This window comes from Malaclemys terrapin, chromosome 21 (assembly GCF_027887155.1).
Source record: "Malaclemys terrapin pileata isolate rMalTer1 chromosome 21, rMalTer1.hap1, whole genome shotgun sequence".
Taxonomy (NCBI): domain Eukaryota; kingdom Metazoa; phylum Chordata; order Testudines; family Emydidae; genus Malaclemys; species Malaclemys terrapin.
Genome location: NC_071525.1, coordinates 5,899,533 through 5,924,869, shown reverse-complemented (window position 1 = coordinate 5,924,869; position 25,337 = coordinate 5,899,533). Strand labels below are relative to the sequence as shown.

General features: G+C 50.8%; 1 protein-coding gene across 2 annotated transcripts in view; it reads left to right on the top strand.

The window, feature by feature from the left end:
• LOC128826822 (nuclear receptor subfamily 2 group F member 5) overlaps positions 1-24,288 on the top strand; it is a 35,507-nt gene extending 11,219 nt beyond the window's left edge. For both annotated transcript variants that reach the window (XM_054010317.1, XM_054010316.1), the window contains exons 2-3: positions 15,049-15,573; positions 22,896-24,288. In XM_054010317.1, coding sequence (XP_053866292.1) covers positions 15,066-15,573; positions 22,896-23,170 — 783 coding nt within the window. In that variant the 5' untranslated portion in view covers positions 15,049-15,065 and the 3' untranslated portion in view covers positions 23,171-24,288. The remainder of the gene's footprint in view (positions 1-15,048; positions 15,574-22,895) is intronic.
• The last annotated feature ends 1,049 nt before the right edge of the window (positions 24,289-25,337 follow it).

Here is a 25,337-nt window from a genome sequence, read left to right as displayed (position 1 = left end):
CTAACGTGGACCAGCCAAAGAGTATCTCTTAGTCCGAGCGAAACAAGCGATACTGGAAAAAACTTGCTGGCGCCCCGGGGCCTATACCAGGCGCTTGTGCCAGGTCGCGTCTGTCGGTCAGGGATCACACCTCTCTGACCGACAGAGCAATGCTGGAAGAAGTCTGCAGCCTAGACCTGACCTGGCCTTAGGTTATACTGAAAAAAACTTGCCCATGTAGACAAGGCTTTTGAGTAACTGAAAGGCGGGTCCACCCATTCTGCTTCGGTTGCTTTTTCTGTCCGTGGGTGTAATGATAGCACAAAGGGCCCAACGGAAAAGCAAGCACCTACTTTTTGGGGGGTTTTCCACCAGTATAAAAACAGCTCTCAGCTTTTCAGGCCCTTACTGGTTTTTCACGTTTGTTGCTGGGATGCCGAGTAGGCTGACCTAGAACAAGAAAAATCGCCCATCTCCTCCACTTGCCCATAGAGCTGCACGGCCAAATCGATTTCTTTTGAATGCAGAAATCTAAACTCCGGGTGCTAAACTCCTCCCTAGCTCTAAACTCCATCTCTCCCAAGTCACGGAATCAAATCCCCTTTCCCCTCCACCCCCATTTTTCTAATGGTTTGCATGATCATTTGCTAAATACATCGCAATCTGATGTGTTCCTCGGTCAGCAGCGTCAAGGGCTTTGTCCCATATTCCCTCCCCCTCCCTTTTCACACATACATAAACACCTCCCTCTAGGAATGTCACAAATAAATTACTACCCCCACTCCAACTCGCAGACCCACAGAGTCCAAATTCTCCTGCATCGTCTGTAGCTGTACACCCCAAAGCAAAGTGGGCGTGAGAATCAACCAGTGTTAGCTCACCGTGGCCTCGGAAGTTTTCCGTGATCCAAGTCCTGGGTTTATCTTTTTCAATTATATCTAGGGCTGGCTGGAACCTTCCCCCAAAATGCAGAGGCAGGTTGACCAAAACATTGCGTGAATTCGTCTCAGGTTTGTCCAATTGTTTTGGCCGAAAAACAAAGAAAAAAACCCCGAAACGTTTCGTTTTGATGCTTTTGAAATGAAACGTTTCGATTTGAAATGACTTTTTGTTTTGAAATTTACTGTGGTCTTATTTTTAAAAAAATCAAAAGGATAAAAAAAAAGTGCCATTCAACCCCGAATTATTCCCCCCCCCCCACTTTTTCGATTCGCCAAAAATTTCCTTTGAGAATGGCCGGTGAACCAAAAACTCAATTATTCTCGCAGCTCTAATTAATACACCGAAAAATGCAAGGGTCTATTGAACCCACCTTTCCAATATGCCTAGCAATGGAGAGTTTAAAACACCTTGGTTTTATCCTGGCAGATCAGAGCAGGTCTTGGCTTTCAGACAGCATTCCAAACAAGACATGAGCGAAATTAATCAATTTGGTCCAGGACCTGAGGGCAAAAAAAAGTCTGGGTCAGAGTCTCATCTAGTTGAATGGAGCTCCTTTGAGCTATGCTGATTGACGCCAGATGAGGATCTGGCCCTCGCCCACCAGACTGGGGCTATTTGATGCTCAGATGAAGAAGGACAAACATTTGTTTTGTGAGAAGCCTGGCGTGTGGATAAGTCAGGGAGGGAAACCCTCCGCGTAGTCTCAAAGGTGCAACACGTCCGGGCATCCCTGGCCGGTGCGATTGGGATAAAACGTGTTGTTCGTTCTTTGGGGAACAGCGGAACAAACACAACAATTGTTCCGGCCAAAGAAACAACCCAGATTGAAGCCTCCGTGTCGCAGCAAACCTGCTTGTTATGGTGGGATGTCACGTTTGCGGTTCTTGCATGGGGGCTCTGTTGTAGTCGGGTGCGTCCTAAGGGCCAGCTCTTCACAAGAACTTAGCTCCCATTTAGCCACCAAAATAATCCCGAGAGCCCAGCACTGCAAATGCTGCGTGCTTTGGAAAATCTGGCCCTTACTGAGTTGCTTAAATAGCAGTCAAGATCTTGGAGAAATGGAGTGACACGTGTACCTTAGGGAAGATGTTTGAGCTAATTGTTAGAGCAGAGAGTGGGGGTCAGGACACATGGCTTCTGTTCCCAGCTCTGGGAGGAGAGTGGGGCCTAGACTCCTGGCTTCTATTCCGAGTGCTACCGCAGATTTGCTACGGCAAGTTATTTCCTCTTTGTGTGCTTCAGTTTACCTGCCTGTGCAATGGGTAGGCAGCTCTCTGCTTTGTGGAACGGTGTAGGAAGGCGGCATTTGTATTTAGGGGGACGCTTTGGGCGTGTCGGAGGACAGGTGCTAGCAGAGATTGTTCTAGAGAGCTCGAGTGGGGATTAAACCTTACGGCAGGCAATAGATACCGGTTGTTTGGGGGGGGGGAAGGCGGAATTTCCAAATCCCTGCTGTTTTCTCTCTCAGCCCCCCAGGAACCCCTTTCAGTAGCTCCTTTCCGGCAGGACAGATTAGCTAACCCAGCTTTGCAAAACAGTCTCTGCGCCTACTCACCTAGGCGGGTGGGTCGGGAGCTCGTTTTTTGACAAGTTAGCAAAGTCTCACTAATTTTTCCATCACTGGTGGGAAGGTGGATGAGCAAATCTTGTGCCTGGGCTGGTATGTTGATTTTTTTTTTTTTTTTTTGCAAGGCTGAGCTCATTGAACCAGTCTCTCTGCTCCCACATGCTAATAAGAAGGGCAGAGGCACAAAACAGCCATGCATGGGTGATGGCTGCCCTCTTGGCCAATGCGGTGGGGATCAAACCAGGGAACTCCTCCACAGCTAAAACCAGGAGCTGCTGCAGCTTGTGCTAAAACTCCGTGGCAAGGGGTGAGAACCCAGATCCTCAGTAGATCAGGAGCTGGGCAAAATTTTTCAGTCAAATACTTTATTCACTGCAAAATGCAGTTTCGGGTCAATGAACATAAGAATGGCCGTACTGTGTCAGACCAAAGGTCCATCTAGCCCAGTATCCAACAGTGGCCAATGCCAGGTGCCCCAGAGGGAGTGAACCTAACAGGTAATGATCAAGTGATCTCTCTCCTGGCATGCATCCCCACCCTCTGACAAACAGAGGCTAGGGACACCATTCCTTACCCATCATGGCTAATAGCCATTAATGGACTTAACCTCCATGAATTTATCCAGTTCTCTTTTAACCCCTGTTATAGTCCTAGCCTTCACAACCTCCTCAGGCAAGGAGTTCCACAGGTTGACTGTGCCCTGTATTTGTTTTAAACCTGCTGCCCATTAATTTCATTTGGTGGCCCCTTGTTCTTATATTATGGGAACAAGTAAATAACTTTTCCTTATTCACTTTCTCCACGTCACTCATGATTTTATATACCTATTGATTTATATGAAACGATTGCAAATCTGGGTCGAATTCAGCAAATAATTCCAGCCAGGAAAAAATAAATAAAAAATGGCTGTTTTCATTTCAAAATGACATTTCATTTGGAAATTTAGCTAGATTTATTTTAAATGAACAAAAAAGGATTTAAAAAACCCCAGACAACAAAATGCAATTTTTTCTTTTTTTGGTCAAATAAAATGATAAATAATAACAAATAGTTAGCCGGGAAACGACAAGCTACGAATTTTGGCCGCAGATCCAAAGATCCAGGGGTATCCCGTGTCTTGTGGTTTCTCTTTGCCTGGTGATCCAAGTGGACGGCTCCCTGTGAGTTCAGGAGCAGTGAATGAAACAAAATTTTGGTGAGGAAAAAAAATGAAAATTTTGGTTTCCGATTGACCTGAAACTAATTTTTTTCTGGATTTTTTGTTTTGGCCACCAAACCAAAGACTCCATTGCCCGTCACACACGCTCCCCAGTGGGCTACACATGTACTGTCTTAGCCCACTGCCAGCCTTTGCTAAATCTCCCCCCTGCTTTGTGATAGGCCCAGTAGCTGCAGCCAGGCATCGTATTTAGCCCTGCGGCAACCTGCTGCTCTGAACGAGATGGGAGGTAGGGTTCTACCTGTACAACAAGGCCCACATTTGCACCTGGCAATGAGAGTGTTTAAGACCAAATGGCCTGATCCTGAGGGCACCTGTCGTACCAACAGCTGTTTAGGGTGCGCTCAGGATCGGTCCATGCACGTCTCCTCCACCGTTTAATGCACGTCCCGGTGATGACAACCACAGCTAGGTGAGAGGCAGTTTCCTGCCTTTTGAGTGAGTTCCGCTGCAGCCCGGGAAGCTGCCCCATCAAGTTAAACTGAGCGCATCAAGCTATTATTGCAAGGCCCAGCAGCTGGACTCCTGTGTCTGGTTGTGGTCCGCACCATTCGAGGACGGTGGTGATCAGTCGGAGAGGGAGCCCAGAAGAGCCATTAGAAAACCTGACTCACGGGGCTCAATCCATTTTGCTTAACAAAGAGCAGGTTGAGAGGTGAGCTGATTCCCGTCTGTCTATATGTACGAGGGGGGCAAATATGTAATAACGGGCTCTTCCATCTAGCAGAGAAAGGTATGTCGCGATCCAATGGCTGGACGGTGAAGCTAGATAAATTCCAACTAGAAATAAGGTGTCCATTTTTAACAGCGAGAGTAATTAACCACCGGGCCAACTTCCCAAGGATCCCGGCAGATTCTCCATCGCTGACAATTTTGAAATCAAAATGGGCTGGTTTTTGAAAAGCTCTGCTCTAGGGATTAGTGTGGGGAACAGGGCCGGCTCTGGCGTTTTCGCCGCCCCAAACGGCAAAAAAACCCCAAACGCTGCGATCGGCGGCAGCTCTACCTCCGCCGCTTCATTCTTCGGCGGCAATTCGGCGGCGGGTCCAAGAGGGACTGAGGGACCTGCCGCCAAATTGCTGCCGAAGCGCTGGACGTGCCGCCCCTTTCCGTTGGCTGCCCCAGGCACCTGCTTGCTGTGCCGGTGCCTGGAGCCGTCCCTGGTGGGGAAATTCTCTGGCCTGTCAGGCCAGCGGATCACAACCGTCCTTGGAATCTATGACTCTCAGATCCACCCCTCTAGCTGCAGGGCAGCAGAATTCAATGCGGCATGCAGCAGACAAGGGCTGCTGTGTTTGCCATCGCAGGCTGTTTGAGCCCCCGTGCTGCAGCTGGACTCACGGGGCGCCGTCTGCTTGGATCTCGATGGCAAGAGAAACCACAAAGCACAGAGCATCCCCAGATCCAAAACATCTTTCAGCTTTGGGTCTGGAACCAAAAAATCTATGGCTTGTGTCATTGCTCTGCTATGATTCTGATGTCATTGTCTCCTGGTAGTACCTCGGAGCCCTAGTCATGGAACCAGAAACCCATTGTGCTAGGTGACGTACATTTTTTATTGCTATTAGGTGTATTACAGTACAGTAGATGCCCCAAGTCATGGACCAGGACCTCATTGTGCTATGGGCTGTAGATTTTTATTGCTATTAGGTGTACTATGGTAGCATCTAGGAGCCCCTGTCTCGAACGGTACAAGGGGCCGAACAAACCACTCTCACTGATTCAGTATCGCTGACCCAAAGGGTTCAGAAATCAGAACCACTAAAAATGAGGAGATTATTTTATAAAATGTCATGATTTTTAAGCCAATCAACCTTGGGGTTCTTTTCGTTTGCCCTCTGGTTTTATTGAGCCTTCAGGGGTCAGGTTTCCAGCCTTTCTCCGCGGCCACAAGGGCCAGACCGTTTTGGTTTTTTTTTGCTTGTTTATAATGAAAGCCGAGATTCTCCCATGATTCCGGGAGCTGGGACCCGGAGAATAACAACAAAGCTCATGAGACTTGCAATCCCATTGGGAGAGGCAGCAGCCCCTCCAGTGGGGCTGTTCCCCACCCTCCCTCCAATTACTCAACCAAACGAAAAAGTGCATCACTGCTGAAGCGAGGCCAATTCACTCGTATTACGTGCCCCAGCCCCTCGGCTCCACCTGCTCTGTGTCTTTTAGAGGGTACGTAGATGGGAAAGGAGGCTTTATGCATAGTGCACTGGACTAGGATGCAGGGGACCCAACTGAGCTCTGCCATTGGCCTACTGGATGGCCATGGGCAAATCACGTCCCCTCTCGGTGCCTCAGTTTCCCCGTCAGTAAAATGGGGATAATGCTCCTGACATCCTTTATAAAGTGCTGTGAGATCTACTGATAATAATAATAATAAATAATAATAATAATTAATGATAGAGCCAGGAGGAGTTGTTATTATTATCTGTGCTTTCCTAAAAGACCTGCTCTATTTCAGGCACAGTCATTGGACTGGAAGCAGGAATTAATTCAGGGGCGTCCTATGGCCCGCTACTATGCAGAAAGCCAGACTAGATGATCCCAGTGGTCCCTTCTGGCCTTCCTCCCCGTGGATCTTTGTCTATACAGCACCCAGCACAATGGAGCCCCTATCCTCGTCAGAGGTGCTGGGCAAAGAATTTATTCTCCTACGGTTTTAAGCCTGTCTGTGGTCCTTACCTGGTCCCCATCACCATTGTAACTGAGCATTTCACACTGCATTTGCCCTCACAACCCCTCTGTGAGGCAGGGAAGTGCTATTATCCCGTTAGAGAGACTATGTGACTTTCCCAAGGTCTCACGGGAAAGCTGTGGCGGAGCAGGAACCCCAAAGGCAGCTTTCCTGGCTAGCACTGGTCCACCCTTCCTCTCCAGAGCCCAGGCCCAGCTGCCTCTGTGCTGTTCTACAGTGTTTCCTTTGGCCCACGGGAGACGTGCAAACGTCCTGTGACTCAGACACCAAACCAGCTGATGCTGGGAGATTCGGATTTCATAGTGGGGGAGCGAGGAGAACTTGTTTGAGTAAGAGGCAGAGAAAATCTCTCTGTGAATGTCTGCGGAGCAAGAGAGATCAGGGCTGCGTGGCTTTCATTAGATCCGTCTCTTAGAAAACAGGGTAGGGGAGACTCGTTCAAACTAAATCAAATCTCTTTTCCTGTGAGGACCACCGGGCCAGAATTCCATTGGTTCAAACACCAACAACTGGGGACTGATTTTTTGAAAGAGCTCCATCCATTTGCTATGGGTGCTAATCCTGCCCTCCCCACCCAGCTGTGGACTAAGGGAGGTGACTAATATCTGGTAATCTGGCTAACATCTTAGCTCCCCGTAGGCACCTAAATAAAGTGGCCAGATAAGATTTCCAAGAGCTTTCTTCTCGGGAGATGAGAGCTTTTGAAAATCTGCCCCCTCCCCACCTCATGTCGGAAATGGCGCCGCTGATTTGCTTCTGACTAGCTAAATTAATGGTCTCTTGCAGCACGTGTTAACTCCTTACGCTTAACAATCTGTTCCACCTTGTATGGAGCTGGAGTACCTTTCCCAGACCTGAAGAAGAGCTCCGTGTAAGCTTGAAAGCTCGCCTCTCTCACCAACAGAAGTTGGTCCAATACGAGAGAGCGCCTCACCCACCTTGTCTAGCTAAATTAAATCACTCCAGGACCGTGCAGGCCAAGTTCGTGGCCAACGGAGAGGGAGTGTTTTATCAGAGGAAAGGGGTAGGAATTAGGCACAAAAGGCATTAGAGCTGGTAGGGAATTTTTCAAGGACATGTATTTTGTTGGGAAAAGCTGAAACTTTGTGCAGCAAAAGGTGGGTTTGGACCAAGATTTTTGACTTGAAATTTTTTTTTGTCAAAATGGGACCCTTTGACATTTTCCAAAGGAAAAATTTCATTTTTTCCTTAGTTTGAAATGACTTTTTGTTTTCCAATTCAAACTAACGATAGCACAATTAAAAAAAAAAATAAAGATGGTTGAAATCAAAATGAAACATCTAAATTATCAAACCAAAATGTTTCTACTGACCCGAACGACGTATTTTTTTTTCAGTCAGCAATTTTATGTATTTATTTTTATTTTTTGGAATTTCAACTTTTCCTCCTGATTCAGGTGGGGAAAAATTCCCAAATCTCAGCAATTTTCCCAGGATGGGAAAATTGTTTGGCAGAAACTGGGAATGGACGACAAGGGATGGATCACTTGATGATCACCTGTTCTGTTCATTCCCTCTGAAGCACCTGGCATTGGCCACTCTCAGAAGACAGAATACTGGGCTAGATGGACCTTTGATCTGACCCAGTCTGTCCGTTCTTATGTTTTTATTTCCCACCCAGCTCTCCTTGTAACCTTAACTCTAGAAAGGCTAATAACAGTAACGACAATGCCTAACGAGAGTGACCATTTATAAAAAGCTTGTCAGCGGTGAATCTCTATAGCAAACGGCTCCTGCACCAAGAGTCTTCAGATGCAGGTTTGTGACCTGTGCCCATATGGTCTCTAAAGAAAGATTCGGTGGCTTAGCGAAAGCATCATCAGTGCTTTGCAGAGCTTCGAGATGGCAGGGGAGAATTTTTTCCTAGCAAACAGGGAGGCCAGGCTGTTGTCTAGGGAGCAGAGTAGGAGCTAGGACACTTGGGTTCTAGTCCTGCTTCTGGAAGGGAAGGTGGTAAAAGCAGATAGGAGGCGGGGCTTCCTACCGCTGTCCCTAATGTGTGGGATTAGAACATGCCGCTGCCGTGCCTTAGTTTCCCTGTCTGTAATGCAGTACCATGACAGTGTATGGATTAATACTAGGACATATGGCTGGGTCCCAAACCCATTGACGTCAGTGGTCTCAGGCCCTTAGAGGGCAGGAGCGATAGAAATGCCAAGTGTTATCACAGTGTCAAATATTTTCACCTTCCTATTGCCAGGGAGCTACTTACTCAGGAGAAACCTTTTTCATTCACAAACCTCTTTGCCCAGGTTACCCCGCTCCCCGAACCAGCTGCACTTGACTCATGGGTGGAGCCTGATGCCATTAAAACCAACCCCCAGAATAGGCGGGAGGGGGCATTTGCGCCTCTCCTAGGACGAAACCATCTGCCCCACTCAATATCACGGCATCGCCCCCCCCATTTAGTGCTGTAAATGGTCAAATTGCTGCAGGGGGGAGCGAGAGTGATTGGCCCCCATTGCTGAAGTGGCTCCTACAGGCCCTGAGATCAGGGCCCCCGTCATGCCAGGTGCTGCACAGACACGAGGGAGAGCCAGCCCCTACCCCCAAGGATCTAACTCCAATGGTTCTCAACCTATTTACCATCGTGGGCCGCATCCAATACTACCCGCATGGCCCTGAGGATGTCACATGGGCTGATTGGGCTGCAGGTGGAGAACCACTGAGCTAGACAAAAGGTGGAAGGAGAATCAGAAGCGACTCAGGCAGGGTACACAGCCGGCACGACTAGAACCTCCTGAGCCCCACACCGGTAACTTACCCGCTGTCCTACACTGCCGCCTTTAACAGGGCCGGCTCTACTGTTTTTGCCGCCCCAAGCAGCGCGCCGAATTTCCGCCGCGGACGGCGGGGACAGTCCGTGCGCCATTAGGGCGGCACGCGCATTTCCGCGGGGGCGGCAATTCGGCGCGCTGCTTGGAGGCAAAAACACACAGAGTGCTGCCCCTTGCAGACTGCCGCCCCGAGCACCTGCTTGGAAGGCTGGTGCCTGGAGCCGGCCCTGGCCTTTAAAGCACCGCACCATGGTACCACGGTGGACGCTGCAGCTCTCCGGCCGCTAGATTCTTGGAATCCCGGCAACCTCGCCCGATTAAGAGGCATAGACAGATTCTCTTAATTGCTAAGTGCCACGTGGGATTTCAAAGCCACATCCACCAGGCCTGGCTCTTCCGCACCTCGTTTCATTTCTCTCGTATTCCGTCTCTCTCTCTCTTTGTCACACCCACCCCGGCACACGCGTAAATCGCCCTGGGCTGGAGCCTCCCTTTGCTCGCCCCAGCGCCACCTCCTGTGCTCATTTCAGCGGAGTCGCTCCTGATTTGTGCCAGTGTAAACAAGAAGCGCATTGGGCCCATTTTCTTCCTCCCCCTCAGCCTGTCCTTTTAGACTCTTTCAGTGAAACAAACAAGGCCCACTGCGTCCTTTTTCCTTTCTAGCCCCTTCTCTGCCACACAGGGCAGATGTTAAAGGGAATCGCACACGCAGATCGAAAGAGGGCCTCACCACACAGAGCGTGACTTGCCTACCTCAGCCCTAGCAGGGGCTTAATGCGAGATGCTCGCATTAAGGGCTCACTTTCGAGCACCCCCAGCCCACCTCATGCCTTCCACTGAGTTACAGGGATGTGGGGAACTAAGGCAGAAGACCCCTGGCTTTAGAACTGTGCCATCCAGCGAGGAGAGCAGCAGCTAACGCCTCGCGTTAAATACTCTCCATATGCCACGTTCTGCCTCATGGTGTCCCCATGGACTGCGTTGGGTGGGGCGCTCAGATGCCTCCGGGCTGCCCAGCTGGGATCGATGTTCCTCTCATAGCACGGGAGACCCTGCTCTCCCCTGCCCACCCGGATGCGTCCTCGGGGCAATTGGCCCTGAGATGACGGCCAATGCTAGCGCCAATTGACAAGCCCCAGGACCCCCAAGTCCTCTCTCTGCACAGCTGGGGAAGCGGCAGGGTGAGCTTCCCACGTACAAGGCCTTGACCCTGCCTCTGGGGTGAGAGGGGGGTTCAGCCTCCATGGCCCAGGCAGCCCTTGGCCTCCCTGCTGGGGCTGCCAGTGAGGCAGGTTAGAGCCTGAGACCCAGCAAACTCATTCCACCAATGGGAAGCGCCTTTGGGCTGCAAGGGAAACGGGGACTCAGAACCTGATGCTGCAAAGCCCTCACTCCCAAGAGTAATAAGTGTTCCCAGGATCAGCCTCCCCCACCCCTCCATTGCAGAACCTCCCCCTCCCAACTGGCAGGTCATTTTATTTTAGTCGGTTTCGTCTTTGTCTGGGAGGGAAGGTCCCATTTTAGAGTCCGAATTCAAGGGGAACAAAAAGGGCCCGATTCTGATCCTGTTTACACCGGTTTTACAAAGCAGAGACGCCACAGACTTCAGTGGACTCACTCCCCATTTACCCTGGCATTACTGAGATCGGAGTCTGGCTCCGGAAGTGGCGCTGAACCTGGGTTTGCTACCTGCGGGAGCCTCCTGGATTCTTTACCAATACCAAGCACAGAATCGCTTGAACCTGGTTCTCCTTAGCCCTGTGTCCCGTGTGGTCAGCGTCACTGGCGCAAAGGAGCTACTGAATCAGAACGGTAGCTTTTTACCCCACTTTGCATGCACTGATGTAAACATTTGCACAGGGTGCAGGGCACTGGAGAGTCAGGACTTCCCGACTCTGGTCCTAGCCAACAATCGCTGATTGCGGGTTTAAGATGCAAAGCAAATAACAGAAGCCCCCCAAAATGAGCTGAATCCTGCATTAGGACCAAATCCAAATTTTGCAGCTCCATGGAACGCAATACACTTAACGTCACCGGCTATGCCCTTGGGTTCCTGTGTCTCTTCCATTTCTTAACAGTGTCCCTCCCTCACCCCCCCATTTCCCCACCAAAACTGTGATTCAGAAGCAAGGGAACAGGCCCAGCATATAGGAGACGAGGGGGAAAGATTTACAAAACTTGATCTGCTTACGCACTCAGAGCACTGGCTGGGTTTTCATTTCAGCCCAAACAGGTTTTTAATTCAGACCCTTCCCTTGCCGTGCTGGAAATACAGTTGGGTGAGACTATGCCTCTGAAACATTTTTTGACTGCCCAGGGCAGATTTTGGTCGACCGATTCACGGGTTTGTGTCGATTGCGTTGAGTTGTTTTGGTTAAAACAAAATGGTGAACATTTGTGGTTTCATGTTTTGACATTTTGGTAACGCCACGTTTCCATTTTTCAGATTTTTACTTAAAAGGGTAAAATCATTTTTAAAAAGGTGGAAGTCGAAAGGAAACGTTTTGGTTCGGGTCAAACGAAACATTTTGTTCAACCTGAAAATATTTTTTTCCGATTTTCTGAAAATGCTGACAGATTTCATTTGCGTGTCCACCGAAAACAATTCCCCTTTCCCCAACTTTTCAGTCCTGCCAGCAAACCAAAAGACCTGTCATACACAGCTCTAACTGGAATCGCAAAGCCAAGATCCTTGGGCTACTGCAGGGGCATTTGAGAGTGAAACCGACTAGTAACAAACAAGTGAAATTGACCAGTGTCACTCTATCTAGCTCAGGGTTTTACACTGCCACTCATCATCGCAACATCTGGGCACATTCCATTTAAAATCTAGAGCAAGAGCAAAATCCCTAGTGGATTTCATGGTGTCTCTGGCACTTTTCCCTTTTAGGGGTCAAAACTCTGCTTGGGGCGGGGTGCTTTTAGGGGTTGGGATTTTTTAGATTTATTAAATTTCCTCTTTTTGTTTTGGTTTGTAGGTGTTAGGGTGCAGACAGGGTGTCATTGTTGGTTCAGGGGTAGATGGAGTGTCTGCATTGGGAGTCAGGGACAGAGTGGGTGTCAGTATTAGGGGGTAGATGGGAAGTCTGTGTTGGGGTTCAAGGGTAGAGGGGGTGTCAGTGTTGCAAGTGTGAAGAGGAAGCGCTAAGACAGTCAGCCTCTGGATTTGACTGATTTCCCCAGGGAGTTTGTTCCATAGCCAGATTTCCCCGGCCCCCTTCTCCCCCCCACCCCCCACGGTATGATGTTCCTGTGAGAGCTGGGAGAAATGCCAGCAAATAAAACAGGATCAATGGTGAAAAGTAAATTTAATTTTAAAAGTTCTTTCAGTCTGAATCATCTCAGGGCTTAGTCAACAAAAGATTTTTTTTTCTCCTGTAGAAGGAGCCTGGTTCTCCATTTGCCCCACACCTTGTGCAGTCATTTATGCCAGTGCAACGCCGGTGTGAAACTCTGCCATTCTGGTGTGGTAGCACTTTGAACCAGCGGCAATGACAGCACAAGGTGCAGGGCAGCGGAGAATCCGAGTTTGAAATGTTTATTGCTAGCAAACCATCTAGAAGGCAGTGTGGCTGAGTATATGGAAGACGCGGCCCTCAGCAGTACTGGGTTCTGTTCCTAGCTCTGAAACTGGCCTGGGTGGGTGACGGTGGGCATGTCACTGTCTTGCTCGGTGCCTCAGTTTCCCCATCTGTAAAATGGGAATGATGATATTGACCCTCCTTTGTGAAGCGCTTTGAGACCTATGGATGAAAAGTGCTGTGTAACAGCTAGGGATGATAATAATAATAATTAAACCCCAGGCTTCAAGGTTCAAATGAAGCTCAAATTAAGAATCAGGATGAGACCTTCCTGGGGGCAGATTTTCTACAGGGTTCTACACCTTCCTCTAAAGCAGCTGGCGCTGGGCGCTGTGGGAGACAGATCACTGGGCTAGATGGACCTCAGGTCTGACGCAGTCTGGCAACGCCTGCGTTCCTAATCAGACAAGATTTGCTTTTTGCTTTTCTAATTAACACCCCAGTCTGGACCCGGCTCTCCCCCGAGGCCGGTGTCAATCTGGAGCCACTCCAGGGAAGCCCACAGAGGTACACTGCTGTGAACAGACTCGGCCTTTCTCATTTTCCTAGGGGCGGCAGCAGGGAATGCCAGACTGCGATGGTGCCCTGAACTCAGAGCTTGGGCAATAAAGATCAACGGCCACGTTTACGGCAACGGCACCTGCCGGTCCCAGAGGCCTCGGCAGGGACTGTGCGTGCTCAGCACCCTTGAAAAAACTCAGGCCTTAAACACAGGAATCCAGAGTCCCTCTTGTCTGGTAACCTGTCTCCGAAAGCGTCTGGGGCTAGACGCCTCAGAGGACACCCCCTAGTGGACACCGGTGGAATAACCTACTCCTGGAGGAAGTTCCTTCCTGACCTCATCAGGGAGTGGCTAGCTCACGCCCTGAAGCAGGAGAGTTTATAGCCCTTATAAATTTAACACCATCTAAACCAGGTATAAATCTACCCACCTCAGCAGTCAGATTTTTCCCCCCACTGTGGTTCTTACCATCTTTGTGACCTTCTTTTCTTTTCTCTAGACTCATATGATTGATTAGTTCCTTTTAATGGGTTGATTCCTCCCTGACTCCGTTCTCTTTTGATCGGAGGCCTGGCCTGTTTCAGAAAGACATGTTGTACCTGTGCCAGGGTGATTAAATCTCACCCCTCAGGGCACAGAGGATTCAGAGGTCGCTGAAATCTCATGACACGTACGCCTGAGACATGGCAAAGGTTGTAGGAACAGGCCTCTGATTATACAGGGTTTCAGCCACTTCATTATTACCTGCCCTTGGCAGCTTGGGCCCAAATCTCACAAGCTTCCCCACTGAACCCAACTCCCAGTTCAGCCTCAGACCCGAATCCTAAACCAAAGCTGGTTAGGAACTTCCCGACCAAACGATTCTCATCGGGAAATGCTGAGGAAGGAAAAGCCCATTGCGTCTAGGGACAGATGCTTGGCGCTGCGACTCGGCCGACCCCGCAGCTAAAAAGCGGGGAACATGCTGGAGAAAAGAGACCTCGGACAAAGCGGAGAAGATTTTCTCTGACTTTTTCGGAAGCTTTGGTTGATCCCTCGTAAATGGAAACCAAGAGGTCGCTCGCCTTCCCTCTCCCTGCCCCCTCCCCGTCACAGCCCAGTCCTTTACCTTGCTGCTCTTTTGCCCCGCCTCCCATTTTCTGATTATTATTTTTTGGGGTGGGGGATTAAATACGGAAAATTCCAAGAGAGTGACCCACCCCACGTAGCCAGGTGGGGAGGAAGCTCATCGGAGATGTGGGAGACCAAGTTCTGAGTCCCTCGCCTTGCTTTCCAGCCAGCCCTGCTCTAAGTGTCATCTGCATCTCGGCTCCCTCCCCCAGTCGCTCTTTGTTCAAGCCCATTTCATTCCCCTGCAACCCAGTGAGTCTTTCTTTCTTTCTTGGTATGGGAGTAGAGGCCCCGGCCAAGATCAGAATCCCAGCTAGACGCTTCTGCCCCCAAAGAGCTTCTGATCCAAATAGGCCAGGTGGTCAAAGGGTGGGTGAGGAAAACAGAGGCACAGAGCGGAGAAGCAATTTGCAGTCACAAGGCCCAATTCTTATCGCAAGCTTTGATGGGGCGTCATTGCAGCCTGGGTGTCTTGCAAGTCCCCGGAGACGGGAAGATGATCTGGCTCAGATCAAGGGCAGGACTGGGATTAGAACCGAGTTACCCGAGTCTCAGGCCAGGTGGTTCCCGACAGAGCCAGAGCACCTCTGCTAGCCCCCGGCTTTCCCTGCAGCTGTTCTTATGGTGATCCTGTCTCTTCTCTTCTCTCCCACTCACCGCAGCCGTGCAACGGGGACGCATGGCCCACACGCAGACCAGCCCAGGCCAGTACCTGCTGAACAACGGAGACCCGTACAACGGCCACTCCTACCTGACCGGCTTCATCTCCCTGCTGCTGCGGGCCGAGCCCTATCCAACCTCCCGCTACGGGGCCCAGTGCCTGCAGTCCAACATCATGGGCATCGAGAACATCTGCGAGCTGGCTGCCCGCCTGCTCTTCAGCGCCATCGAGTGGGCCAAGAACATCCCCTTCTTCCCTGACTTCCAGCTCTCCGACCAGGTGTCCCTGCTGCGCATGACCTGGAGCGAGCTCTTCGTGCTCAACGCCGCCCAGTGCTCCATGCCGCTGCATGTGGCCCCGCTGCTGGCAGCCGCCGGCCTCCACGCCTCACCCATGTCGGCCGACCGGGTGGTGGCCTTCATGGACCACATCCGGGTCTTCCAGGAGCAGGTGGAAAAGCTCAAGGCCCTGCACGTCGACTCGGCGGAGTACTCCTGCCTCAAGGCCATCGCTTTGTTCACGCCAGGTGAGTGGCGCTTAGGGGCGGACTGGGGCAGATCTCTCCCCCCGCATTGGTGATTCCTGTCTCAAGCCCCTCCCCTTGTTCGCACCAGGTGAGTTGCAGCAAGGGGCGGGAATAGAACAGGTGACTGGTGTCTCTGAAAGCCGTGGCCTTGTGCATTCCAGGTGAGTTGTGTTGGGGGGACAGGGAAGGTCTGTCTCCTGTTTGTAGTTGCCTCCTCCCCATCCTTAGGGCTGGTTACAAATCTTTCATTGTGGCTTTCGGCCCCAATTTTCCACCTCGTTTGACATTTTCTCAATGGGAGCCAAATCCTATTGGTTTTGAGGTGTGTTTCCTCTGTCCCTTCGCCTCCAGGGAGAGAAGGGGCGGGGGGCGGCAGGGAAGGCGGAAAAAATGTTCATTTCTGTTTTCAGTGTCAGGATTTTACTTGGCTGGTGACCTTTACCTCGTTTGTTTCACGTTCTGCTTTTTTTTTTTTTTTGGTCAGTTTCCCTTTCGCCTGCTAGAGCAAAATGCTGGTGCTCTTTAGGGTTTTCAACAAGAGAATTGCATAAAAAAAAGTCATGAAATGTTTCCATTAATATCGGGTTTTGTTAAAACGCCTCCTTTTTAAAACAAAAACCTAATTTGGGAAGGTCGGAACTAAATTGACAGTGCGGTATTGCCAATGCTCATGATTTTATCGTGAATCTCATGATGTTTGCTAGTTTTCTTAAAGCCCCAGCTCCTGGATTCATGTGACTATGTGAGACTCTGAGCTTCATTCTTTCTGTGCTTTTCTTTTGTCGTAGCAGAAAAAAAGCTTGAAAACCATGAGGGTAAAAAGCCCCAAAATACAAAAACAAAAGCACAGACAGTGAATGCAAATGAATTCTCTTTCATTTTTTTTTATCATTTTAAAGTCAATCGCATGATGAGGGGGGCGGGCTCTGACTCATGGTTTTTGAACACAGGAGGTTCAAAAGGTCTTTCTGAAGGTGAACTTCAAAACAAAAAAAACATTTTTTTAAAGTTAAACCATGATTGTGTGTTCAGAGTCCCATCTCCATGGATCAGGCCAGGAGCGGCATCCAACAGTGAAATCAGATTTAGTTCATTTCTCTCAATCCTTCCTCCAGATTTTCAGAAGAATTTAACATCCAGCAGCTCTCATGTAGGCACCTAAACACCAACAAAGGGGCCAGATTTCCAAGGCCGTGCTGAGCACCCCGTAGCTTGCATTGCTCTCTATGGAAACTACTGAATTATAATTGTCAATAGGCGTTGCTGGTGGCTGAATCTGTTTGAAAATCTGGCTCTTGGTAGTTTCTGGCTTAATTAACATTCATCAGGCGGAATTTTGAGAGACGCAATTTTTTTGCTGAAAATTCTCCCAAACCCAAATTGTTCTCAAAACGGGGTCAGTTTCGATGAACCTCCCAACTCGAACAATTACGGGGGAAAGAAAGTTATGAGATTGTCAAAATGTTTCATTTCTGACATTTGCAAAACCAAAAAAGAGTCCGTTTCCCGAGACGAAACAATTGTTTGTTTTGAAATGTTGGTAAATTCAGACTAAAAAAATGGGGTGTTTTAATCAAAAGGTTGATGTTGAAATAAAATGTTTCAAAATGATCAAAGCAAAATGTTTCACAGCGACTTGACCCAATTTTTCCCCCCCATATTTTTGATTTGCGAAAATTTTTGAGATTTCGATTTTACATCCTGATTCAGGGTGGGAGATTTTTTGTTAATAGCGCAAAAATTTTCATGGGCCGGGAAAACAGATAATACCATGGCTTGCATGGAGACTTTGGGCATTCTCTATTTGCCCTGCACCTTGCTCAGTTATTTAGACCGATGCACAATGAATGCAGCCCACTGCCGTTCGGATCTGGGAGCATCTCATGCTCACTTTGCACTGCTGAATGTTTTCTCAGGGGCCTCAGTCCACACAGGAATCCTGGGCTTAGCTCTGGTTTCCTCTTTGCTGTGTGGCTGTCCTTGAAATCGGAGGTTTGCAATGTGGGGTGCCTGTAGCAAAGTCGTTGTGCTGGACTTGTGACATACGCCGTTGCTGGGGCAGTAGGTTGTGATGTCACAAGCACTGGGGGGGTCTGACTTCACCGCAACGCTGCACAGGAGAACCAGGAGTTGGGGTGCAAAGAAGAGCAGTCGTTAGAAAAAGCCACCACCCACAGCAGCACAAGAGGGCAATGACGGGTGGGGGTGTTTCCTTGTTCTGATTTTCCATGCTCACTCTGGTGCGGGAAAATCCACATGGAAGTGCTAGTTGGGGTCCGGGTGGAATCTGGCATTCACTCCCTTTGTACTGAACTGCACAGCGAGGCATATAATTAGATTGGGTCATCCAGCATTGGCTGTAGGTGGAGAAATATGAACGGGTTATTGGGCTATTCCAGCAGGACAGGGCTGGAGCATAAGTCTCTGAGGACACGGTAGGCAGGTGACCCGCAGACTGGATAGCTTAGACATTTGTTCCGGTCTGGCAAAAACCAGGATCAATAGATGAATCGTCTGTTCACCTCCTGGCAAGTCTGGTATTCCTAACCACACAGGGAAATTAATCTGAGAGCAGGTGTCCTTCAAAAAGTCTAGACATTTGCACTCAGGTCAGGCCTGCGTTTCCAAGAGTCAGCGGTTACGCTGCTGCGGCATTCCAGTCGGCGGATAGCTTGACCCCCGATCACCGGCGGAAGGGGTTCTAGAGCGGAAACCCGCTGAAGAATCAGCCCTTCTCAATTAAGGTTAAAATCCCGCAACTGATCCTAGTCAGGAAGGGATGATATTTTACTGGCCAGGGAATGCCTGGGTGGATTAGTGACCTGTAGGCCTGTTCTATTACTGACAGGTAGGAGTCACTGGAAATCTTGAGTCCAGGCCCCTCTGCCTAAATCACAAGATTGGCTCAAAAACCACAAGGGTTTTTATACAATTCTCTTGCTGGAAACCTGACAGATCGCCAGCATTTTGCGAGTTCAGGAGAAAGCAAAGCTGATTAAAACCAGACTGACACTAAGGAGATTCATTGAATCAGGGAAGTCAAAAACCCGCAAAGAAAAAAACAGAAATGAACATTTTCTCCCTCACCTCTCCCCGCTTTTCTCTCCCTGGAGGTGATTTCTTTTTCAATAGCAAATGTGGGCTTCGTGTTTTCCAGCTTCTAGCTGCAACCGGCGGGGCGAGAAAGGTACTTAAAAAATCATCATTAAAAAGCAGAAGAAAGAATGAAAGCTGAGATTCTCCCATCATCCCCTGATGCCGGGAGCTGGCGCTTTAAGGACAACCAGCTGCTGTCGCGAGAGGCCTGGCGAAGCTGTGAGAGCTGCAGCTCAGGGCTAGCAGGGTTACCCCTCCATCCGGGAATAGCCACGCGTGTGCCCCTTACGCGAGGGATCACACCGTGCCTGACCGCACGGCCCCCATGGCGATTGCCTGGGAAGGCAGCTAGAGAGGGGCTCCGACTTTGGAGCACCTACATCAAATGGCATCCATCAGGCTGATCTCAGTGTAGAATATGGGCAGGTTCGCGTCATAGGGGGGCCCGTCATCCTTTGATGCCGGCTTCCCAGGGGCCAATTATTACACTAGCACCCAGAGGCCCCAGCTGATCTTGCGGCCCCATGGCGCTAGGTGTTGTACCATGCCTAGTAAAAGGTCCTGCCTCAAAGAGCTGATAACCTCACCGGAGGGGGTGGAGAAATGATTTGCCCAAGGCCACCCAGCAAAACCAGCAATAGCACCCAGGTCTCCTAGACCACCTCCCTCACCACTAGACCACACTGCCTTTACTGGCCTCTGCCTCCCAGCCTGAGTGACCATGCGTTTTGCTGCCCCAGGCAACTCTCCGTGGTCCGTCTGTGTGCCACTTCACAGATCCCATCTCCTGTGTCTTCTGTACACAGCCTGATCCGATTCGCCATTTGCCCCACGCTGTGCACAGCCACTCACATCAGGGCCAAGTAGGGTGACCAGATGTCCCAATTTTATAGGGACAGTCCCGATTTTGGGGTCTTTTTCTTATATAGGCTCCTATTACCCCCCACCTCCTGTCCCGATTTTTCACATTTGCTGTCTGGTCACCGTAGGGCCAAGTGCCAGCCCGTTAGATAGCACCACGCAGGGCCCATGGAGAATCAACCCCTTTTTCCGGTCGAGGCAATGCGTGCGGCAGGGCAAGCTACCACAGCAGCTGTATACCACCCTCTGCCCCGGCACACTGCCAGCCCTGACCGGCAGACGAGCCGAGAAGAGAACTCAGTTTCCAGGCCACTGACCAGTGACATTTGGTCTCAACCCCATCAGGGCCAGGCTGCATGTACCCCTTTCTGCATCCCCTGAGCCAGCCGGTCTTACTCCACTCAAGTGAATTCCCCTGACCATTTAGAGCCAGCAAGTGAACCGGTTTATAGAAGGGAAATTTCCCAGGCTTCTCCACTTTCCCCCCAAATACATTTTCACTGTCAAGCAAGTCCTAGTGTGGGATTCATTTTCTGGGACACCCCCCTCCCCGACACACACACAATGAGGTCTCCTCCAGTGCTGCTAGCTCTTGTGGTTTTATCGCGAGTCTCCTGCTATGTCATCTGGTTTTTTTCAAGCCCCCGCTCCTGGAGTCATGTGACGATGTGTAAATCTCGGCTTTCAATTACCAAAACCACAAAGTTCCTAGCCCTTGTGGGAGCACAGACAAGCTTGAAAACGTCACTCCCAGCGGAAGGGAAATTGAAAAAGAGCCGGCAAGCTTGGGGATCACAGCAGTTCCTGCTCCCCCACTTTGTAAACCCGTTGCTGCCAGTCCATCGGACCGACTGTCTCTGTGCTAGAGTCGGAGAGCCCTGGAAGAGAAGAGCAAACAGGTCAGGGCTGGGGGGCATCAGCCAAGCTGGGGGGGGACTAGAGCTGGAATAGCAGGGGGGCTGCACGTTGCAATTGAGGGGCATCGGGCTTCATGACTGGTAGAGCAGGATGGGGTGTGGGTCAGGAGTGAGGTGCATGGGCAGAACTGTGCGGCAAGGGGGGTCCTAGGCCTGGAATAGGAGGAGCACTAAGGGCCATCAGCAGAGCTCTGGGGGGAAGCAGGGCGGGACGCGGAACAGGACTAAGGCGCATCGGCAGAGCCAAACGGCATGAGTAACCCGGTTGCTCACCCCAGGAAGAGGGAGGCAGCGTGGACTAGTGGCGGGGCTCTCACGAGACCTAGCTTTTATTCCTGGCTCTGCCACTGACCTGCTGTGTGATCTTGGGTAAGTCACATCGCCCCTCTCTGCCTCAGTTTCCCCAACCACTCTTTGGTCAATTTCGCTGACAAGTTCTTGGGGGTAGGGTCTGTCTCTTGCTACGTGTATGTACAGCACCTGGCACGATGGGGCCACGATCTCAGTTCCGCTCCCACGTTTGGTCGGTCTTGTCTATTGAGACTAAGCTCTGCAGCGCAGAGGCTGGATGTGCAGTGCCCAGCACCGCGGGGCCCTGATCTCAGCTGGGATCTCTAGGACCTGCCATAATAACAACGAAGCCGCAACACTGGGGAGCCAAGGGAGTGAGGCACGAACAGCCCGTCCCCTCTCCCCCATTGCACCTCCCAGGGGCACCCCAGCTGCCCAGCCCCTTGGTGGCCTTTGGAGGAAGGGTGGCATGATGAGAGTTTTTAGGAGCCGGCTATTGTTGGTAGCGTTGGATCCATTCTTTCAGCCCGGGCTAAATGTCTGTGTAATAGCTGGGCCGCGTTTGAAAGGCTGCGGGTGTGAATGTGTTAGCTCCGAGCCCCCTTTCAGAGCTGTCAATGGTGGTCACGGCCCCCGACTGAATGACGAGAGCTCATTCAGGGCTGTGAAAGGAGCCCCTTCTCCTTTGCCTCAATTCAGGCCGTGAATTGAGCAAACTCGGCTGGGCCTTTATTGCAGGCTGGGAAACACCGACCTTCACCCTGCTCCTCGCACACCGGGCCCTAGGGGAACCGCTCCCACTTCGAGGATGAATGGCTGGGGCTGGAGAGATGTGTTTGGAAGGAGCCCGGGGGTGAGCGTTGCTCTATAGAGAATAGGCCGCTGGGTAGAGGGCAAGGCAGGGAGGAGTTTGTGAATCTAGCCTCCTGGGGATTGGGGACAAGGCTGCACTGGGCGAAGGGGTTTGGAAGGGCGAGGAACGGAACGCTCGCTTCTCTTTGCTCACGGAGATGTTTATCGGCACCTTCCATCCCAAAGGGTCTCGAAAAGCCCTGGGGAAACAGCGGCAATCGCTGCTACGATGCAGCCACTGCTGGGGTGGGACACGGCAGCTTTGGAACAGCGCACAAAAACACTGCACACATTTTAGGCCTGGAAGGGAAAACTAGCGTATGTAGCACAGCGGGTTGAAAACGTCGAACCGAAGTGCCAGTTGTTTCCTTTGGGCCGGGTTCGAAACGGACCCATTTCTTTTCCCAGGATTGTTTAACAATTGAAATCACGATTGAAGATTTTCCTTTATGAAAAAATCCGGCTTTTGAGAATGATTTTGGTAAAAACGTGCCACAGAGAAAGAAAAGCTGAGAGTCTCTAGCCATGGATTTCGTTATTGCAAAAATGGCCATTTTTATGCTCCCAAAGAGTTTTCATTTAGAACCTTTCACTTAGCGCTGGTATCCAGCTGATGCTGGGGGGCGGGACTTTTGGCAGGGCATTATGTAGCCTATTGCAGTTTAAACAGGACTCTGACGCAAACTCCCTTACTCGGCCGAAGGTCACGGAACTCTAACGAGCTAGTGGTTTGGTTCAGGAATTATACAAACTGTAAAACCCGCTCATTTACCAAAACAAGCGTGCAGCTAAAATTGGGGAGTGGGAGGCAGGGCTCCTGGGAGAGAGGACAGTCAAGTGGCTAGAACAAGGGGCACTGAGATTCAGGCCTTGCTGGGTTCTATTTCCACCTGTGATCTTGTGACAGTCAATTGACTGATCAGTGCCTCAGTTTCCCAGGGTCTCTTGTCTCTCCACATCCAGTCCCTCTCTGTTGTTTGTTACTCATTTGTTGCAGCACGTGCATAACTGGGTTGGGAACTCCTTGGAGGAAAGCACCGTGTCTGTTTGATCTGCCTGTAATGTGCCTAACAAGCTTCTGGTCATTGATTTGATCCCCAGGGCCAGGGAGTCCCGCAGGTTAATTGGCTGTGCCAGGGAGACCCACAGGTTAACCTTTACTGTGCCAAGGAGTCCTACAAGTTAGCCCCAACTGTGACCTGCGGCAGGGAGTTCCACAGATTAACCCTGACCATGCCCTGCAGAACTGTACGGACAGGCTGCGCCGTGTTCCCTCACCCGCCTCCTCTCTTGCTCTCCTTGCAGACGCAGTAGGCCTCTCGGATCTGGGCCCCGTGGAGAGCATCCAGGAGAAGTCGCAGTGCGCCCTGGAGGAGTACGTCCGGAACCAGTACCCCAACCAGCCCAGCCGCTTCGGCCGGCTGCTGCTCCGCATGCCCTCCCTGCGCATCGTCTCCGCGCCCGTCATCGAGCAGCTCTTCTTCGTCCGCCTGGTGGGCAAGACGCCCATCGAGACCTTAATCCGGGACATGCTGCTGTCGGGATCTAGCTTCAACTGGCCCTACATCCCCATGCAGTGAGGAGGGCGGCAGGAGGAGCTGGGGGTTCTGGGGCAGCGGAGACGCGCCCCTGGATTCCGTCCGGAGCAGGAAGGATCGCCGTGACCCCTCCCTGCTTTGGAGGAATGGGCAGGACTCACCGCCGGCACGTTGGAGGGCGGGGGTTGACAGTCCCATGGCGCTGGGGCATGGGGCGTGAGGCCCAGCGTCTGGACTCCGGAGAACAAAGGGGAGTGGAACTGATTCTTGAGGGGATCGATTCTCAAAAGGCCCTTCCTGTTCCCTTCCCAATGGGGCAGGAATTCCCACTTGCCCCCCCATCCCAGCCCCGATTTAATCTACCAGTGTGACACAGACATAACCACATTTAATCATGCAGCTACCTGTACTCGTTTGCTTCTGTTTGACCTGTACACACGGAAGAATCTGGACCTTCCTCCTACCCTGGCCTGCGAGGGGACTCTGCAAACCAGGGACAATCTGCACCCTACCCGTGGGACTTCCAAGCGCCCAACGACTTGCCGCTGCCCGGCAGCCTGCGCGTACCGAATCCGACGGCTGGGCAGCTGAGCCCACGCGAGCCTGTCTCTGGCTTTTGACTATATCAGCATTTGGTATCCGGCAGCTGAGAACTGAGGACTCATTACCGGAGTGGCCTTGATCATGCGACAAATTGCTCTCTCCCTTTTTGGTGGGGGCAGGCGGGTTGTCAAAAAAAAAAAAGGGGGAGGGGGATTATGGCTTGGTAAGACACACACAAAGCTGAGCCTGCAATCTCATTGCCCGTGTGTGTGCGTGTGTGTGTGTGTGTGTGTGTGTGGTGGGATGGGGAGGGGTAAAGTTTACCAATCCCCTTGGAATAAAAGGCCTGAGGCATGGACTATTTATAAATAAAATAAACCTATATTATATCCTGAATTCTTCTGTTCTCCCCTTGAACATGAAAATGTATATTCCCCCCCGCACCCTGTCTCCTTTTGTTTTTTAATTTCCCCCTTCTCCTTTGTAAAGATATTTTGCTGTGGATTGTGGATTTCTCTTTGGAAACAAACAAAACAAAACAAAAACCCACCACTTTTTTATTTTATTTTATTTTTTTGGTGGAGCTGGCGTTATAATTAAAACTGATGATTGCTGAATTCATTCCAGGTTTTCTTCTTCTTGCTGGAGTGCCCCGGGGCTCTGCGCATTTGGGCAGCCGAGCTGTCTGTTCGCCAGCCACCGGCGGCGGAGACAGATGGTCCCACCTAGTGGGATGGGGCACGTGTCTCGGGAAAAATCGAGCCCAACCGCGACGGTTACATGTTACCTTGGTGGAAAGAATGTAATGGAGCCAGGGCCGGTGATGCAGATTCAGGGAGCGAGAGTTATTCCAGGGGCGCTTAACTTGAAGCAAGCGTGTAAGTGTCATTCCCGAATCTTGCATGCGGATGCTTTATTGAACCTGGACCGTAGCGAGGCCTAGGGTGACCAGATGTCCTGATTTTATAGGGACAGTCCCAATTTTGGGGTCTTTTTCTTATATAGGCTTCTATTACTCCCCACCCCCATCCCGATTTTTCACATTTGCTGTCTGGTCACCGTAGACGAGGGCAAGATCTCACACCCAGATGTACTCAGACTAGATCCGTAGCTCCAAACGCCACTGACCCTTGGGGAGGTTTGGGTCTCAACTGCATCACTGGATCTTTTCTGGAGAGTGGCCTGAACCGGAACCCCAGATCTGGCTGTTTTGTGGCTATGATTTGGGGACCTTTCATTCAGTGCATTGGTTACAGGGTTCAGTGCTGAGCATATAACAATGAGTGGTGTCGTCAGCTGCTGGGCCAGGTGTCCCATTACGCAGGCGACAGAGCCCGATTAGCCAGCCCCACTGAGTGGGACAGTGATACAGAGCCTAAAAAAAGAAATATTATTATAGCATCTAGAAAGCCCTGCCGAGATCAGGGCCCATTGTGCTAGGCTCTGCCCAGACAGAGAGCGAGAAACAGATCCTGTCCTGAAAAGCTTACAAGCTAAGTAGACCAAAGGTGGGCGGGGAAACTGAGGCACAGAGGCGGGATGGGCTTTGCCCAAGGTCACCGCGCAGGTCAGGAATAGAACCCAGATGTCCTGAGTCCCCTGCCCACTAAACCATGCACATTTCACGCCGCTAAACAAAATCAAGAGCTATGGGACAGCACCCAGG